Source organism: Oryctolagus cuniculus, chromosome X, assembly GCF_964237555.1.
Source record: "Oryctolagus cuniculus chromosome X, mOryCun1.1, whole genome shotgun sequence".
In the NCBI taxonomy this organism is placed as follows: Eukaryota; Metazoa; Chordata; class Mammalia; order Lagomorpha; family Leporidae; genus Oryctolagus; species Oryctolagus cuniculus.
Window position 1 is genome coordinate 1,503,933 of NC_091453.1, and position 20,200 is coordinate 1,524,132.

The window sequence follows — 20,200 nt, forward strand, 5'->3', positions numbered from 1 at the left end:
CACACATTGCTTAACTCAAGTCCTAGTGGCAAGGAAGCATCCACTTCCTTCTTTGCCTCTAGTTCAGCAGTGTCGTGGAAGGTCTAAGTGCAGTCAGCAATCAGCAGTGACCCCTCCTTCCTCTTTCATGGATCTGATGCGATGCACTCATGGAGCCCATTCCTACTGGAGCTGCGTGCTTCATGGCATCTGCCTTCCAGCCCGAGATGTGCCAGTCTCACAGCTTCAGCAGCTTCGTGTGTTTAGTGTCATCTCTGCACATGGTTAGCATCTGCACGTTTCCCATCATGTGATCAAGTTTATATTCTATAGACTATAAACTATCTCCAAACATGAATCTATAAGGTTATCTCGCTTGAACGTCCCAAGTGTGTATGTGTGTGTGTGTGTGTGTGTGCGCGTGTGTGTGTGTAATAAAGGCAGGGGAACCATGTATGTGTTTATAAATTGAGGGAAAGAGCCAACAGAGAGGAAGAAAGTGAAAGCATGTGTAGGAGAGAGAGAGCAGGGACCCAGTGAGGTTGGTTTGACGTGAATTCCGGAGATAAGTGGGGACAGGATGAGTAGATGAGAGGGTGACCCTCTGAGACAGAAGGGATATAGGGATTAATGCGGGTTTGTGGAATTGGCACAGCTTCTTCATCTAACAACTCTGGGGATGAAACAGAGGCTCATTTGCCACTAGTCTCTCTTTTTCTAATTATTCATTCTGTCTTCTAGTTAAACAGTATAACTACTACTGCATGTCCGGAATAGTCTTCAAAAGAAAATTTTCTGACAACACTGCTTCCACCTGAAAATAATGAAAGCAACCAACAGCTTTTAATAGGTTTTTAAAATTGGACTATATTGAAAGGATTTTTACTTATACAGGTGAATTTCATCCAATATACAGACATATATATTTCTCATAGGTTTCAATTCTATCACAGAAGTATTTTTAAGCTAGCCAAACTTGAGAACTCAAGAGAAAATATTAAAACTCTAGGTTGAATTAATGTCATTGAATGGCTCATGTGACTTGCCTTATCATGAGAAGTGTTTCCCCAACTACTCAGAATTATTTAAGCATATTTTAGGGGCTGACACTGTGGCACAGTGGGTTTAGCTGTCATCTGCAGCACTGGCATCCCGTATGGGCACTGGTTCGAGTCCCAGCTGCTCTGTTTCCGATCCAGCTCCCTGCTAATATGCCTTAGGAAGCAGTGGAGGATGGCCCAAGTGCTTGGGCCCCTGCAGCCACGTGGGAGACCTGGGAGAAGCTCCTGAGTCCTGGCTTTAGCCTGGCCCATCCCTGGCTGTTGCAGCCATTTGCGATTTGGGGAGTGAACCAATGTATGGAAGATCTCTCTCTCTGTAATTCTGACAAATCGATCAATCTTCAAAAAATAGCCATCTTGTTAAAAAAAACATACTTTAAGTTTCTTAATTTAAAATCTAGTTTGAAATAACTTAGAAATTAAAGTCATTTCACTATTATAAGCAGAAGTATAATTAATTCATTGGGGGCATCCATTTTCCAATATGCTTTCTGCACTGGTTGATTGTGTAATCAATTTTGTTATCTGCTCAGGCAAGCCAAAAGCAAACATTAAAAAGTGTTAATATAGTACCAAATACACACTTAAACCATTGATTTCAATTGTTTTAGCTATTATAAGTAGGTCATAATTTCTTCCTATTTTGTAACGGAAGTGCTAATCAAAACTAAAACAACTAAAAAGCAATCAGCAAGAGAAAGGAAATGAAATGGGGTTACCAGATCTCTGCTTTTTATTACAGAAGCAGCCTTTCTTTCCTTCTTTTTTCTTTTGGTTATTAATCTAAGACTGCTAGCAATTTTATTCCTAAATAATAAACCATTCTCTGATTTCTTGGCTGCCACAAGCCAGTTTCTACAATGTGAGGCTTAGTCTCTGGAATTGTAATTTATAACCTGAAGGACAGTCATTTCTCCTGCTATTAATTTCTAAGTTCACATGGCATTCTTCCCTGAGGATGCATGAGCAGCTCCATAGCTCAGACATAGGCACTGATCTAGGTCATGTGTGACCAAGACGGCAGGTAAGATGCTTTGAAAGGTATGACAGTGGGATTTCTAAGAGAAATTTGGAAGTGTCCATATTGTGCAGAAGTCAAAGGTCTTTGCTATTACTAATTTGAGCTCTTAATTTCCAACCTCTCAAAAAATATTTAGCCAAGTAATACATTCAAAGAGTGAACAAAGGCATGATTTGGTAAAATCAAGGAGACTCACTAAAAACAAAAAAAGCAGGAGGTTCACTTTGGTAGGCACAGCATAGGTTTAGGAGCAACAAGACTGGCAAAATAAGATTAGAAAGTGGGCTTGATGAAATGAGATACCACTTGACATCCAGTAGAATGTCTGTAATCAAAAAGACTGACAATACCAAGTGTTCCCAGGGGCGAGGTGCATGGGATCTACTGCTGATGAGATTGGAAAATATTACCACCAGTTGGAAAAGAGTTCAACAGTTGTTTAAAACTTAACATAAATTTATCATAAGACCAATCAATCCACTCATGGGCCTCTATCCCTAGGAGATAGAAAGTAGGCTTCCAGGGGTCAGGAATGGGAATGGGGGCTCACTATAAAGGGGCATAAGGGATGTTACATGGACGATGGCTGCACAACCCAGTAAATTTACCAAAAACCATTGCATTACTTAAGACGGGTGAATGGGTAAATTTTATTGTATGGAAACTGTATATCAATATAACTGTTTACTATAAAGAAGAGGAAGGATGCTGGAAGGCCAGGCTACTTGTACCCAATACGAGAAGCAATGGAAAATGTAGAATTGAACAATGGATTACTGAACATCTGTTTCATTGGTGTACTCTTTTGTTCATTTCTTTTGGCTTTGGCCTTGGTCCATGTTGTTCCCTCTGCTTGGAGTTCCCTCTGCTCTTTGTCTAGCTAAAGCTTTCTTCAATTTGACGTTATCTTCTCAGGGAAACCACTCTACAACTACCACCCCTGTCTAGGGCAGTCCTGTCACCTGGATTCCTAACATCCCATCTGTCCCTTTCCTCGCACTTACCACTACTGACACTAGTGAATTATTTGTGTCATTACCTGCTTTGTGTTTGTCTTCCCCACTGGGTTGTAAAAGCCTCTTAAGCAGTTACAGTATCTTATTCACATAGCAATAGCAAGAGCTGAATAAATAGTTATTAAATATATAAACAAAGTGATTCATCCAAAGCTTTAGAAAATTCTTCCCTGAGATTCTTCATTTATTGAAACTACATCACTTATCTTTTACATATCTTTCTCTAGATGTCCTTCCACATGCAGAACAAATGCCATCACTTCCTTAACACGTTCGTATTTCCCTTACTAGAGTAGGTCTCCTTGAGGGTAGAATGCCAATCGGATTCATCTCTTTCACACAATAAGCCTCCAAATATATCTGATGAAAAAATTTGTAATAGGGGCCGGCGCCATGGCTCACTTGGTTAATCCTCCGCCTGTGGTGCCAGCATCCCATGTGGGCACTGATTGCTCCTCTTCCAGTCCAGCTCTCTGCTGTGGCCCGGGAGTACAGTGGAGGATGGCCCAAGTGCTTGGGCCCTGCACCTGCACGGGAGACCAGGAGGAAGCACCTGGTTCCTGGCTTCAGATCGGCACAGTGCACTGGCCGTGGCGGCCATTTGGGGGTGAACCAATAGAAGGAGAACCTTTCTCTGTCTCTCTTTCTCACTGTCTAACTCTACCTGTTAAATTAAAAAAAGAAAAAAGAAAAAATTTGTAATAAACACAAACATACATTTGACAGTGATTTGGTCTAGGTTTGTGTGGTCTGCTTAATCTTTTGTAAAGAGTACAATGCTTCCCAAAACTTAATGTAGATACTGAAGACTTGAGAGCTGGCTAAAGCGCAGATTTCCATGCAGTAGGTTTGGGGTGACATCTGGAATGCGTCATTTCTGACAAGTTCCCAGGCGATGACCATACTGTAGGTTGGCTGACTGCACTTGCAGCAGAGGTTCTCAACCTTGGTTTCACCTCCATTCTACTTGGGAAGAAGCTTCAAGGAAATACTGATTCTTGAATCCCATCCTCAGAGATTTGCATTCCACAAATGTGGGTCACAGCTTTGTCAGCAGGATTTGTTAGCACTGGAGCTAGGTGAGGGGTGTGCAGGAAGCCTCTGTGCTGTCTTTGCAACTTTTCTGTAACTTTAAAATTAATTCTAAGTAAAAAGATTAGAAAATAACCTCAAACAATTTTAATGAGAACCACTCATTTGGGGCATAAATCTGATTTTTAAAACCTGGGTTAGTGCCTGAGCATTGGACAAGTCTACCACTCATCAGTGGGGAATAAATGGCCCAGTCATGCTGGCAAATAAGTCTTATTCTTTAAATTCCTTTGAGTTGTACCTTGGGTTCAAGATATTTACATGAGTATCTTCTGAACTGGATTTTTAAAGCCTTTTCCTAGCTCAAGTCACATGATTGCTGGCCTGTTCCCAACCTGAACGACTTTTTCAAGATTGAAGAATGATGATACAGCGTCATTGGCTGCACAGCATGGGGTTTACCACCTTATATAGAACTATCCTAAATGACAGGCTAAATTGCCTCCCAAATTTCCATAAAGCCCAAGCAGCTTATTTCTCAAAATAAAATAAAAAACAATAGGTACCACTTTAATGTGCTGGAATTCAAGAGAGAAGTATAAATCATAATCCTCTCAAAAGTCCGTCCTGGAAAGTATTTGAAAGAAAGCATAAATGAGAACATAAACATGGATACCAAGTGGAAGGAGCTTGGCTTAGCTTGGGAGTACATTCCCTGTTCTAGATATGGAAAAGGAGATCAACTTTGCTAAATTCCCCACTGGGACCTGGTTCTCACACTATGCATCCAAGCTTTTCTTTTTTTTTTTAAATAAAACAAAAAGCCATTGATGCAGGGTTGGCACTTGACCTAGTGGTTAGCACACCAGTTAAGATACTGCAGCCCACATGGGAGTACCCGGGTTCCATCCCTAGCTCCTGACTGCAGCCTCCTGCTAATACTGACCCTGGGAGGCAGCAGTGGTGGCACAAGTAGTTGGGTTCCTGGCACCCACGTGGGAGACCTGGATTGAGTTCCCAGCTACTGGATTAAGCCCTGGCCCAGCCTTGGCCATTGCAAGCATTTAGGGAGGGAGCCAGCAGATGGGTGCTTTCTCTCTCTCTCTCTCTTCCTCCCTGAGTGCCTCTCAAATAAAGCAATTTTAAGAAACCACTGATACTGTTTTCTTTGTCAAATTGTGTTGGAACTATGTCTTCAGGGGGTTTCGTGATAAGGAGGGCTAGTGAATAAAATTTTATATTTGCAATAGGCAGGAGGCTTGAGGTGACTTACAGAGGGAATATATTTCACACAGCTTTCCCTAGATTTGCATAGCAATTTAGAAGAGTTGCCTATGGTCCCTGTTCTCTTATTACTCAGCCCTGTGCAGTGGGTTGGGGTAGTGGGGGATGAGGTTACAATACAAGCAGTTCAGTGTGCCCATGACCTCTTAGAAACTTCTGTTTCGCTGAAAGAACAGTTTTTGCATTTCATCTTTAACTTGATGGCTAAGGTTTAGCAGAAACCACCAAATTTCCCTGTTTTGGGGTCCAAGTTGCACTGTCATGCTCTGCTTTCAGCTGTCTGCCACAGATGTTCTCCCTCCCCATCTGTCAAGGAATCTTCCAGGGTCATGCTGGACTTGTAGGCTAAGTTGATGTTTTGTGACTTTGCCTCCCATAACTCTCAAGTGGAAACAATATCCTCCAAAAGGAAGTTTTGCCTAATATCATAAACCACTCTACTGTCTGGACAAACAGCTTATTGGAAAAGAGACAGCCTGGATTCAAATGGTCCAAAACCACCTTTAAATGTGCTGGTAGTTTCTTATAAACATATGCTCACAATACGATACAGCAGTCCTACTCCCGGGAACTTCCCTTGATAAATTAAGTCCTATGCTCCCACAAAAATATGTACATGAATGTTTATGGTAGCTTTATTCATAACAGCCAAAAATCTGGGAACGACCCATTTGTCATCCAATGGGTAAACGGTTAAGCAATCCCTGGAATACTACTCAGCAAAAAAAAAAAAAAAAAAAAGGAATGAACCTCAGGTACATGCAGCTACTTGGATGGATTTCAAAGGCATTTTGAGTGAAAGAAGCCAATCTCATCAAGCTACGGACTGTATGACTCCATTTATATGACATTCTCAAAAACCCACAACGATAATGGCAGAGAACAGAGAATAGAGGTTGGGAGGAGGGTCTGACTTCAAAAGGGTGGCAGAAGAGCATGTGGGGAGCGATGAGAGAGTTTTGTGTCCTGACTGTGATTGTGGCTACTGAAATCTATACATGTATTAAACATGAAAATCGCAAAACCCACAATTTTTCCAGAGTAAATTAAGGACAAAATATTACTTTCTCCTTTTAAAAAAAACACTTCTAGGAGTTGTTTTCAGAAGAAACACTACTTTTAAAGTATCTGCTCAGGTTTCACATACATCTCCACAGGTGCATAAAGAAAAAAACGAAGCCACTTCTTAGGCGTCTGTGTTTTGTCGTTAGGGTCTGGCCTCACGCAGCACAGATGATGCCTGATGGCATGGGGCATCCCAACTGAACATTGTTGCTGTGCCTAACACTGCTGTGACTGCTCAGGTGGAACCTGCCAATGGCCTGGTCCAGAAACCTGGCTGTTTGGGAGTGTGGTGGGGTTGTCCTTCGTCTCGGGACCTCATGCTACTGATGGCTCTGTGGTTCTTTCCTTTGAATGTATTGATGAGAAATCCAGCAGTGTTTGATGAGACTTAGAGGGAAACTGCAGGAAAAGTATGCATGTGGGCACATTTGTGTTGAGTGTGGCTGTCCGGGTGTTTTAAGGAGATATGAGGGAACCAAGAAGGCAGAGATCTCCTTGTCCTCCGGTTTGATGAGGTTGTTGATGATTTTCTCTCCAGCCAAATCATCCTGCATTTGGAGAAATGTCTATGTCCCCCTTTGCATGTTTTAAATCTGTGCTCTACTCAAATGCCTGAGTTTCCACTCGGCGTAGCTGTGTTTAGGAAATGTGGGAACAGATGGGTGTGAGATGGGCTTGAGTGATAAGACAGCTCCAGGCCCTCTAAAAGTATGCTCTGCATTTCAGGCATAGAAAGCCAAGACACTGTGGCAAAAAAAGCAAGCCTACATGAAGGATGTCCGTGAGTGAGTGAGAAGCGCCCATCAAAGAAGGAGGTACTTTTCTCTGAAGGGAGGAGAGAACTTCCACTTTGCTCATGGCCTTGTCTAAAATTCTAACAGAGATTGTAGATTCAGAAGGCTTCCATAGCCTTGGCAGCGCATGTCAAGAGCCTTGGGTGATCACTGACGTCATACAAAAGAGTGCTAATTGTTAAATTAATAGTAAGAGTCACTGCACTAACTCCCCATGCGGGACCTCTGTCCTCAGAGTTGTATTATGAGAGTTAACAGTGAAACTTGTTCTCAAAGATCTATTTCGTTTCAGTGTACTCAGTGGAGGATATTCTTATGTCTCATAGTTATAGTTATGTTTAAGTGTCTAACTCCATTGCTTGTTTTCTTAGGTGCTTCCTTAATTAACAATAAAAGAAAGTAAGTCCTTGTGAACAAGTTTTAATGTAGTAAGTGGAGGATATTCTTATGTCTCATAAGTTATAGTTATGTCTAAGTGCTCACAAAAGATGTATCATTCTTGGGTAATTCTTTAAAGTTAAGTTTCTAAAAAAAAAGTGAAATTAACTCTGAGATGCAAAGACTTTGAATAGCCCTTGTTTGAACTGTTGAAGAACAGTTCTTTTTTCCATGCAAACTGTTTAACTCTTTACTTAGTATAGAGTTGGTCTTCTGTGTATAAAGTTAATTGAAAATGTATCTTAGTGGAGAATGGGACTGGCAATGGGAGAGGGAGGAGAAGGAGGGGTGGGAGGGCGGGTATGGTGGGAAGAATCACTATATTCCTAAAGTTGTACTTATGAGATGCATGAAGTCTGTATTCCTTGAATAAAAGGTTTCTTTGGGAAAAAAATTAAAAGTATGCTCTGAATAACAAGAGAATATGTCCATTACAGCCTTGCTATTACTGATCTAAAAAATCACCAGCCTAATGTCTTTACAGTGACTCAGTTATTGTTCAAAGCAATTTCATTCTGATTCCCTCTAAGGGAGCAGTAGAATTCCTCTTCGTTCTGATCTTGGGTCATGTGATATGTTTGGACCAATGTGGCCTTACAGGACATGATGCAAGCAGAGATCTGATTGCATGGTTCTCCTACGATTCCACCATCACTGCTGGCATGTGCTCCAGTAGCCCAGTGAGGCAAGGAGGAGAAGAGACATGTGGGGTAGAGCCTCACTCAACCTGTGGCTTGAGCCTTGATGCTGACTCCCAGCTGAGCCACAGAGACCTAAGAATTGATGATTGTTATTTAAGTCACTGAAATTTGGACTGGTTTGTTACATGGCACTATTGTGGCAACAGGCAACTGCTACAGCCCCATTTCAACCAGAGTAGCATAAGCCACTCAGGGAAGAGGATTTTTATGTAAAACTTTACTGTCAGCCCTGCTGTGCTACTAGCAGTCAGCCCAGTACCCCCTTTCACGGCTCTTCCTAAAGATCTAGTGGCCCCACATCAACATCCACTCATCTCTTTCTCCTCTGCCTTTACCATTGTCCTCCGCACTGTCGAAATGCCCAGTGATCCTGTCTTGTGACAATGTATGGATGAACCAAGCACATCACTGTCAAGCTTGCTTTTACTTTTTCATCCTACTCTGTTCTTTTGTGCAGTCTCTTGGGAAGAATCCAGGGTACTCATTCAATCAGAATTACACGCTTCTGAGTTTTCTCCACAACAGAGCAGCATTTTCTCTCTAGAAATGATTTGAGCCAAATTTAGGTTTCAGGAAAGCAATGCTTATCTCCAATATGCAGTGAATGACAAAAAGAAACTCATTATAAAAATTTACGTTATTACTTAAAGTTTCGGGCATTAAAAATATCCTTCCCACAGGCCAAACTGAACTCCCTGGCTGTTGGTAACACACGCACATAACTAAGACATCTTTATTTTATAGAAACATCATTTCCACTCACGTGCCTGGCACGAATGCCCAGTGTACGAAGTGTACAGCTTTCCTGTGCCCAGGGAGGAGCCTCCTGAACAGCAGAAGTAAAGCTGGCTTCCTGCAGCACACTTTGCCCGACTATCCAGTCATGGTGGGTTCACATCCCCACTAAAGGTGCTCTGAGTACGGACGCTGATTTCTTAAAGCAAGCATAGGTCTCCACACATTAAAGGAGCACGATGGAAACCAGTGGATTTTCTTCTTTCTACTCTGTCTCATCTGCCCCTGCCAAGCTATTTTATTACAGTTCATTCTCCAGCATTGCTGTAAGGCTGGGAATGTTTTGACATTGTAGTCAAAGGAATGCTCAGAAGCATTTAAGTAATCAAAGTTGTACATGATAGTCATTAATACTATTCACCAAATATTGCCAGTTTTCCATCTTCCGAGTGCATGTTAGGACTGCACATCCTGGCCCCTTGTGATATAGGAATGGGCCAAGGGGGCTGTGGCTGGAAGTGATTTGTGTAACTTCTAGGCCAGAGCATTTAACTGCCTATGTGAGACTCTCCCTCCTTCTGTCAGAGTGATTTACAGCGTTCAAGCTATAGATGCTCAAACCAGCTTCCTCTTGATGGTCCTATGATGCGAGCAACAAAGAAACCTCTGTGGTTTTTGAGCCCCTGAGATCTGTTATTGCAGCATGTCCTAGCCTAGCCTGACTAATGACGTATCTGACTAATTCACTATGTCTTCACAATTCACCTAGCATAAGATAAAAACATATGGAGCAAATCTTAGGTTCTCAGGAATGAAGTAAAGCATCAGGGTGTCCAAGTTGATCCAGACTTGCTGTGCAGCCACATGCTATTCTGTTCATCTTTTTTTCTGTGAGCACCAGGCTGGAAAGATGGGCTAAAGTGACTTCCTTCTGTAACTCTGGCTCCTATACATACATGAACACCTTACAGGATGGCTTGTGGCTGAAAGGACACTCCAGGACTCTGATACATCTGCTCAAATCCCATCCTACGCCCACAGGAAAACAGCACATGGTGAATACACTGCCTTAGAAAAATGCTTCCGAGTTTTTTAGAAATAATGAAAACAGACTGGCCATGATGCAAATAAATGTTGTGGCTACTAAAGCAGTAGTTCATATCCTAGATATCTTAAAATCCTATAAGCCTAGTCCTTCAACAAATATGGCCAGCCCTCTGGATCCATCTGTGGGCTCCTCATCCATGCACTCAACCAGCAGCAAACTGAAAACATACCCCTGCCAAGCTGCATCTATACTGAACATGTGCAGATGCTTCTCTTGCAATTATTCTCCAAACCATATAGCATAACAACAATTTGCATGATATTTACATGGTACTAGATATTATAAGTAATCAAGAGATGATTTGAAGTATGGGAGGATGTGCACAAGTTATATGAAAATATGACACCACTTTACACAAGGGACTTTTTAATCCATGGATTTGGGTATCTGCAGTGAGTCTTGGAACCAATCTCTCATGGATCACATAGGACAAATGCACTGTTTTAGTAACCACTCTGTTACAGGCTTGGCCCTAGGTGACTGTCGCTCCCCCTCTTCGTGGAGGAACGACACAGGACCCTGCGCTGTTCTTTCGTCTGCTCGGCCCTCCCCGGGTTTGCTGCTGGTTCTTCCCGGGTTGGCTACTATCCCTTCCACCTCCGTGGAAGGGCAGTTCCCCCTGGCCACATTCCCCACTTCCGCAGGGGAGCGGCACACCGCCGGCCGGCTTTCTCGGGGGCTGCACGGGTGTTCCTTCAGCTAGATGTTCCCCATAGATGTTCCTGGTGCATGCCGTCTCTCTCCTCCTTTATAGTCCTTCTCTGCCAATCCCAACTCGGCTGCCCACACGCCGAGTACGCTGCTCTCCAATCAGGAGCAAGTCCTACAGTTAATTGGTTGAACTGGAGGCAGCTGTGCGGAAGCTGTTTTCTTCTCTCCCAGCGCCATATTGTGGGAGAGCAGATGCATAGAATAAGTCTTAATTCCAGTAACTTAGTCTAGTCCGAGCTGCTCCCCACAGATCCCCCTTTGTTTTTATTTTTTGGCGTTGATACGCGCCTGTCTTCGGTGTCCCGCGGCACACACTCTGCTCTACTTGCTAGAGCCGCCACAGGCTCTTACAAGTCCTATCAATCAGGAAAACCGAATCCGGGTCCTCTCTTCGCCATGTTGTGAGGAGGTTTTTAGGCGCTGATGTGTGCCTGTGTTCGGTGCCCCGCAGCGCATGCCCTGCTCTGCCCGCAGGGGACTTACAAGACCTATCAGGCAAACCGAATCCAAGCCTTCTCATTGCCTTATTGTGGGGGAGACTTATTAGTGTCGGTTCGTGCCTATCTTCGGTGACCTGCAGCTCATACTCTGGTCGAGCTTTGCTGGCGCTTACCGCCTTAAATCAGGCAGACCGAATCCAAGCCTCCTAATTGTTGCATTGTGGGGAAGCTTTACTGATGTTAATTCGTGCCTGTCTTCGGTGACCTGCGGCTAGCCGCCCAGGTGCTCATAGCCTCACTAATCGGGCAGACCGAATTCAAGCCTTCTAATTGGCATGTTGAGGGGAGGCCTTATTTTTCTCTATTTCTCTATCTCCGGGCATTTCTATTTCTCCCATTTTACTTCTGTCTGCCAACATTCCTATTTCTCTTTTACTTCTAAACTTCTGTTTCTCTTATCCCCGCAGCTTTCCGGCACCTCGCCCCGCCGGCGGGTTCCCGGCTCTGCGCCGCTTCAGCCCGCGCGCCTCTCTCATCTGCGCAGCTTCCCGGCTTTGCGCGCTCCGCGGTCTTCACGCTTAACCCTTTCGCGTCTGAGCCACGGCCTACGCCAGCGTTCCCTATCTATTCACGCCCCGTGCTCTCTCTGCACGCGGCGGCTTCCGCGAGTAACACAGCGTAGCTTGCGTCTCCGCCACTAGGATTCAATCTAAGTTCCCCGGGCTAGCCTGGCGAATTCAACCCAGCGTACGTCTCCGCCCCACGATTTGGCTTCCCGTCCTTTGCTCCCCGGGCTAATCAGACGGATCCCAACCTGGCTTGCGTCTCAGCTTCTGGTTTCAACTTTTCGCCCCCTATTCCCGGGCTAACTTGAGAACCCCAAAGTGGCTTTCGTTTCCGCCTCGGCCTGCCCCCCGCGGCTTCAATTTCCCTAACATTTTTCTCTACCCGGTATGTTTCCCCAAGCTTTCTTCCAACAATACTCCTCCCTCATTTCTCCTGGCCTCTCCCCACAGTCTGCATCCGAGTCTGTTTGTTCTAGCTTTCACTTTCGCTTTCGACCTTAGAGATTTCTCCCAGCTTCCCCCCGTAGTCCGTATCCGAGTCTATGCCTAGGCTTTCAATAGCTTCTTCCGGCACCCTTTTCGTCCGGCTTTTCCCTAGGCTGTTTGCTAGTCTCTCTCTCCGGTATTTTCCCAATTCTTCCCGTTTCTTCCCTCTTAAGTTTGCTATCCGTCCTAGGTTTCCTATCCAAGCTAGGTTTCCTATCCGTCCTAGGTTTTCTATCCGAGTCACGGCACCATTATGTCGCTCCCCCTCTTCGTGGAGGAACGACACAGGACCCTGCGCTGTTCTTTCGTCTGCTCGGCCCTCCCCGGGTTTGCTGCTGGTTCTTCCCGGGTTGGCTACTATCCCTTCCACCTCCGTGGAAGGGCAGTTCCCCCTGGCCACATTCCCCACTTCCGCAGGGGAGCGGCACACCGCCGGCCGGCTTTCTCGGGGGCTGCACGGGTGTTCCTTCAGCTAGATGTTCCCCATAGATGTTCCTGGTGCATGCCGTCTCTCTCCTCCTTTATAGTCCTTCTCTGCCAATCCCAACTCGGCTGCCCACACGCCGAGTACGCTGCTCTCCAATCAGGAGCAAGTCCTACAGTTAATTGGTTGAACTGGAGGCAGCTGTGCGGAAGCTGTTTTCTTCTCTCCCAGCGCCATATTGTGGGAGAGCAGATGCATAGAATAAGTCTTAATTCCAGTAACTTAGTCTAGTCCGAGCTGCTCCCCACAGGTGACAGGAACACTGCCGTAAGCAAGACAATCTCAAGTTCCTCTTCTCAATAAGCTATCATTCTAGTGGGTGGTGACAAGTAATAAACCAATACACAAGCAAATAAAAATGTCTGGCACCAATGCAACCATAGATAAGGTAAGCAGTGTAATGACATATAACATGGCTCACAAACTATGACTGGTGGCCCAAACCCAGCCTGCAGCCTGTTTTGGTATGGTCTCTGAGTTAAGAAGGATCTTTTAGTTTTAAATGGCTGAAACAAAAGACTTCATGATGCATGACAATTACATAAAACTCAAATTTCAGTGTCCATAAAATTTCGTGGGAGCACAGCCATACTTGACATGATATGCCCTGGCTACCTCTTTGACCTCCATGATTGCACTTCTGGCCTCTACTTACAAACCCCCTCCAGCCACACTGCTCCCCAAGCTAACAGTCAAACACCCCAGCCAAATTCCTGCCCCACCACAGCCAATGCACTGACGGTGGCCTCTGCCTCCCTCAATTCCTTCAGGGCCTTGCACTAATACGACCAAATCAGAGGTCTCCCCTACCCACCAGGCAGCATTTCCTCCCCCTACAGGAATTTCTTCATCTTGCACATGTTTCAGATTTGCATACTGTCCACCTCCACCTGTCACATATGGAGTACAAGTTCCAAGGGAATGAAACATCGTCTTATTTCCTGTTGCATTCCTAGCCCCTAGATCAGTGCCTAGATATTCTAGGTGCTCAAAAAACACTCCTTGGGGGAAAAAATGAATGAATGGTTGGACATCGGAAAACTAATGAGAGATAAAGGAGATTATGTACACACTAGGACATCACAGCCAGCCCAGGCTTTCGACACATTGGGGTCTGAGGTATCTTTATTTTATAATGCCCTAATGTCTTGGTAAGATTGTAACAACTAGAGGTAAGGGAGAGAGAAAAGTGGACTCACCACCATAAAAGCAATAAGAGGTGATATTTAACCTCATCTCAATCACATTCCCAATTATATACAGTTCCCACCCACTCTGTTCATCTCACATTGTAGGAAAAAGTGCTCAGAGCAAATGTGCCTGAAAATGTGCTCAGAAACAGTTTTGCTGTCATTTGTGTCCCTTTGTTCTCTCGCACCTCTATCCAATGTGGTAATAAATGTGTTTGGGAGTGCGAGATCATACTCCCTCCAGTACTACATGGAATCATCTGTGTGTACAAACACTATACTCTTATTCCAAAAATCATCTTTGTAAGGGCTCAATAGTAAAGACTCATGCACAGGTTTGAATCTGGATTTTAAATAAAAAAATTAGTCATACAAGAACTACTGTATTCAAGATGTAAGATACAGGGGGCTCCGTTGCATCCTGGGTACCATTAATATGTCACAGTGACATGAAAGCTCCAAGCACCAGCCATACTCATAAATGAATAACTAGCTTAGGCCAGGTGTGTGTATCAAAGCATAGCATTCAACAAATTTAACTACAAGGTCAAGATGAAGAGGAACTTTTGGAAAACATTCTGATATCCCTTGTGCCGAGGACTGTGCCTGGTGAAAGCAGAGAGGAGACAACCTGGGGACAGAATTAGCATCACCATCCATTCTGGAAAAGAGGTGGTTAGAAGTGGGGAAGGTACGGAGGAACATACGCTCACGGGCTTTCTACTGTAGAGCATCATGAAACTGCAGCATTTTTATCTCAAAAAAAAATAATATTCAAATGCCAGTGTCTTGAACCATTACCATCTCACACTAAACTGCAATTTAATAACAAAACCATTAATAAACATATTTCTATAACCAATATGATATACCTCATTATCTCTCACCAGCTAGTCACATCTAGGCCAAAACTTCTGCTTAATTATAGGCAACCCTTTCCTTACTATCAGAAATAAGTTAAATTAGCTGGAGGCTAGGTGGATATAATCTCAGTATACACAGGTTCATTTTTGGAAGGAAATTCTGACATGTAAGAAAAGAACTTGGTAGCAGTAGTATGAGGAAGCATACAACGCTACATCTGCCTTGCACAATGTTTGCTGTCACATGGGAATCCAATTGCTTTCTTCATTGCCCAATTAAACAAATTTATGTTAACAATAAATTTAAAACTTCACTGTACCCAGGATACCTAACAAATATTTGGTGTTTGTGCACTTTAAAAGAGCTGAACCGCTAAAGAATATTACTTATTTCCAACAATTCTTAGTCTCATCTCTTGTACCACGAAATAAACGGATGCTTTAAAGTAGAATGGAATCGCTTCTCGGGGTTTTGGCTAAGCTCAAGTGTAAAGCAGGATGGAAATACTTTAAAACTCAGTGAGGCCAGCATATCCAAAGGATTTCTGTTGTGTGGATTTAATCAAAGCCTTGACAGCCTAAAAAGTCTTACCTGCTTGAAGCAGGTCACACTTCCTTCTCCTGCTACCTATGCTCAAAATGGGATTCCCCCTTTACCTACCGTGCGGCACTGAGATCCAACGATAAGGCTGGTCACAGGAAAGTGGAGCTCAAGATTGGGGTTTCTCCCACGTATGTTTGGCATTTGAAATATTAGGAAGATGCAGACTGGTAGACAAGATGACTCTACCCATAACACCAGTGTCATCCAACTTTTGATCTTACTGTCAATCCCTACCCTCACCCCCAGACTAATACCAAGTAGGAGCCTTTTCAGCCCTCTTGTCCCCCTGTGAAATCTTAGTACAGATATTCTACATATCCTTTTATCAGTGTATATCTGTGCTTTCCAGACCGAGAGTAAGGCTTTTTCACCTTTCCAAAGTCAATTTTCCCCTGTTGGGGGCACTATCACCCCTGCTGAAAACGCACGACCTAAAACAGCTACAATAACTCAAGCCCACATTTGATGGTCTATTCACAGCCAGAAATTCCTAAAGCAAAGATTTAACCATTCAGTCAAAACGGTTACATCTGAATCATCTTCAAAATACAAAGCTTAAAAATACATAACCTATGCAACACATAAAATTGGGTGAAACATTGTACTAGCTGTCATAATGCCCAGTTAATTTGTTTTTATATTGATTGGGCTCTACTTAATGCTTGTTTATAGAACCGAAGATCTGATTACTATTGCATTTTACACATTTCAAGGAGCAAAAAATAAAAAATAAAACAAAACCACCTCTGAGAAAATGTTCTGAATGGTAGCAATTGGTAATTTGCAAAACCAAATAGAAACCATCTGTTGAAGTCACTGGAATTTTCAGTTTTATAGAATAAAATGAACTAACCTTTGTTGCTCACAAATGACCTGAAACTAAATGGCCCACAAAGTTACATGTGTCATAAAAACACACCAGTGCTTCACTAGGAAACCACTGTCATCCACATACAGAGATGAAAAAAGATTGTATTAGAACTCCAAAAAACCTCAAACACCCCCAAAACAAGCATTTTCACATAATCACGCCAAAAGTTTAGTAAGCCTTAGAAACAGAACAGTCACCAACAAATGCAGGCTATATCCTGTCCATTACTAAGGGTGTTCTTCACTTTTACATTTTTTCAGAAACAATGAGGGCAAAGAAAGCAAGCCCTCTGCATAAGCCAATAAAATGAATCTTCATCACATTAATAATTGAGCTCACCTACCTTCAGAGGTCCATGGTCATTACTGGAACCCTGCACCAGCTGTATGTAAGACATCATGAAAATATTCACCACTGCCCACTCTCTGTACATTTTGAATAGTTTAATATCCACAGGTTACTAAGCAGTTGACATCAAGCAGGCAGAGAAAATTGTTTCAAAAGGCATTCTCCAGAAAGAAAGTTCAAAACCCCAAACTTCACATGGAAAAAACAATCACTTGTGATCAAAATCCAATGAAATGACTTCAATTAGGCAAGGTACTTTTTTTGGCACAACCTGGTTGCAGGGAGATGAAAAAAATTGTAAAATGTTCTCATGCTCCAAAAGTAATCAAGAGGTGGACATGTTTTCCACCTGAAACTAGAAAGCACTCTGAATTCACTTCACATCCAGCAAATTAAAAAAAACAAAACAAACAAAAAAAAAAAAACCAGTCTCTCCACCCTAAGCCTCAGGTTCAAGTTGCTTTACAAGGACGTGGCCACCAAAACTCACAGCCACAGAAAGCTGGAACCCAACTCTGGATTAAAACTTTTTTTTACAACCTTCATGGAAGCTTGCAGAAGCATGTGTCTTAAATCTGCCACAGATCTTGGCAGAAAATTCAGGGAAGTCTTGGCTGTAATCCTGTTGCATCCCTACCAATGGCAGGGCAGTTTTAAAAACTGACTTAAATGCTCAGAACTGCTGTTCCTTTAAAGCAGATAACCTGTAACACGAAACCGCAGCACAGTCTGCACTGCTGTATAGCAACAGCATCGCTTAGCAGGGAACTTCAGATCCTCGCATCTGCTGCCAGTGACATGCAGAAAGCAGTCAAGTACATACAAAAATAACAAAAGTGTCCATTTGCACATGCAAAACGGCAAACAAACACAATTTTTAAAATGTTATTGTTATTTAAAAGGCAGAGAGAGAGAGAGAGAGAGAGAGAGAGAGAGAGAGAGAGAGACTCACATCCATTCATTCTCCAAATGCCTGCAATAGCCAGGGATAGGTTAGGCTGAACCCAGAAGCCAGAAGCCAGGAACTGAATGCAGGTCACTCATGGGAGTGGCTGGAAGCTTAGTACGGGAGCCCTCAGCACTGCACCCCAGGGTAATACATATGCAGACAGCTGGAATCAGAAGCCAGAGCCAGGACTCAAACCGAGGCTCTCTGATACGGGATGAGGGCACCCCAAGCAGTGTCTTCACTCTGCCAAGTATCTCCCCTCAAAATTTTTTTAGCAGAAGCTTAGCAATTTAGGTCAAAATGAAGAAGACTGATTTTTAAAGAAGTGATGGTTAGGTTTATTCATGTGTACCAAGAGATGCCCTACACGCGCTGCTACAGAATCCATAATACCACTTTCGTATGCAACTGTTTCCAAGTACCAGTTAAGTCAGCTTTAGAAACTGAATGTCTTGAATGGTTGGAAATTACAAACAGCAAAATCCTAAGAAGCATAAAGACCTTCTCTTGTGTTCTTCACTAGATTCCAATCTTTGATTTCCAGGTCTTGGCCCTTTCAAATCCATTTTTTGCATTTCTGAAATCGAGAATGGCCTGAGAAATCTCTTCATTCGTGTTCATCACAAATGGACCTGTGGCAGAAGGAGACATTTAGAAAGTTCTGAGTGACAATATTTTCTCTACCACTAGAAATGGTGAGTATTTCTATGACCCTTAATTTGAAAAAACACAAGCATATATGAAGAGTAAAAGCCTGTTTTCACAGTATTCGATTTCCCAAGGACTTTAAAATGGATTTGTTGATTTGGATTGTGTATGGTTACAGATAAGGAAGACCAACCTTCAGATAACAAATGCAAGTGCATCTCACCCATCCATTCCAAGTACCATCAGCAACAGTAATTTTTTATTTGAAACATTCTTAGATTCAGTTATATTACAAGCATTTTTATAGTTTTTATTTTTATAGTATTAGCTAATGTCAAGAATTGAACCAGTCTGACACAAAGAATTGGCAGATATTCTAGTTCAGTGTCTAAGCCAATGACCCTCTTGATTTCCCCATCACATTGTTTCATTAGATGCAAAATATCTATCATTGTTTGATTACATATTTGATGTGAAATATCTGTCATTGTTTGATTACATGGGAAATATCTAAAAGCAATCAAGAGTTGAAGTCATTGTGACAAATACTTATCCCAGGATTTTCTGCCTCCAAGTACATACTAGTGCTACTAAATGAGAATTATCTCTATTCACTTTTGAAAAAATAAAAAGAATGATTTAAATATTTTAACAACTTTCAAAGGAGTACTATTCCTAAGAGGGTCATAGTTTTCTCTGAAAGTAAAGACTACAAAGACAGCATTTGCTATGGTTTGTATGTTTTGTCCTTTCCAAAATTTACTGACATCTGAATGCCACTGTGGCAGTGTTGGGTGTGGGACCTTTAAGAGGTGATAGGTACTTAAGAGGGGTTAATGCTGTTCTCCCATGAGTGAGTTCTCACTGTGATGGGGCTGGATTAGTTATGGCAAGAGCAGGTGGTTAGAAAGTGAGTTCTCTCCTTACAACGGAGCTTACTCATAGTGTTTTGCCTCTTCTGCACATGCCCATTGGCCCTCCCACTTTCTGCCGTGAGTCGAACAAGCACGAGGCCTGCTGGCACTAGGCTTTTGGACTTCCCAGCCTCCAGAACTTTAAGCCAAAATAAACCTTTTTTCTTTATAAATTACTCAGAGGCATCTTGTTACAGTAACAGGAAATGGACTAAGATACGATCTAAACAACTTATTTTTTGGTAAAGGTAAAAATGATAATTCAAGCCTCCAGTGAACTACAAAATCTTTTTCAAGTTGAACTATCCTAGGACACAATAAAAAATATCTATTTTTGTTCTTCCCTAGTTCTAAGTCCTACACACGATAGGTACTTAAGAAACGAGTTTTTTTTTAAGAGAAATGAATATAAATATGCCATGCATATGTTTTCCTCTGACAATGGAGAAATAAAACAAAATCCTCCCATTTGTAGATGGAGATATAGGACAAAAATCCCGATACTCTTCCCAATAATAATATATATGTAAAATACATTCAAAGAAACAGAAAATCAACCAAGAAAATTGTGATAATTTGCTGCTTACCATGTTGCACGACTGGTTCTCTTAATGGCTCTCCAGCAATCAAGACAAAATGGCTTCTCTTGGGATCCTAAATTTAACCAAAAAAAAAAAAAAACAATAAGCATTCACATTTTTAAACATCAAATTGGGAACCACTTGATGTTGACTTGCTAGCCAAATGGATGATATTCTGAATCCTGAATACAAGTCCTCAGAATGTGTGTGCAAGACTCAGTACGAAAGTATTTATTTCTTAAGACATTCGCTAGCAATAGCATTCAAGGATAAGTCCAGGCCACCAAAATATTATTGTTCTCAAATTAAAG

General features: G+C 42.6%; 2 protein-coding genes and 1 long non-coding RNA gene across 3 annotated transcripts in view; 1 reads left to right on the forward strand and 2 right to left on the reverse strand.

Moving 5' to 3' along the window:
• Nucleotides 1-17,817, reverse strand: part of VEGFD (vascular endothelial growth factor D) — a 35,633-nt gene extending 17,816 nt beyond the window's left edge. The window contains exon 1 of the mRNA XM_002719824.5: nucleotides 16,793-17,817. Within this exon, the coding sequence (XP_002719870.1) occupies nucleotides 16,793-16,882 (90 nt within the window). The 5' untranslated portion in view covers nucleotides 16,883-17,817. The remainder of the gene's footprint in view (nucleotides 1-16,792) is intronic.
• Nucleotides 1,757-17,310, forward strand: LOC138847718 (uncharacterized). Its single transcript, XR_011385662.1, has 2 exons — nucleotides 1,757-10,710; nucleotides 13,172-17,310. It is a non-coding gene; the product is annotated as an uncharacterized lncRNA (long non-coding RNA).
• PIR (pirin) overlaps nucleotides 16,878-20,200 on the reverse strand; it is a 96,787-nt gene continuing 93,464 nt past the window's right edge. Inside the window, exons 9-10 of the mRNA XM_002719917.5 lie at nucleotides 19,896-19,962; nucleotides 16,878-18,378 (exon numbers count right to left, since the gene is read on the reverse strand). Of these exons, the coding sequence (XP_002719963.1) occupies nucleotides 18,266-18,378; nucleotides 19,896-19,962 (180 nt within the window). The 3' untranslated portion in view covers nucleotides 16,878-18,265. The remainder of the gene's footprint in view (nucleotides 18,379-19,895; nucleotides 19,963-20,200) is intronic.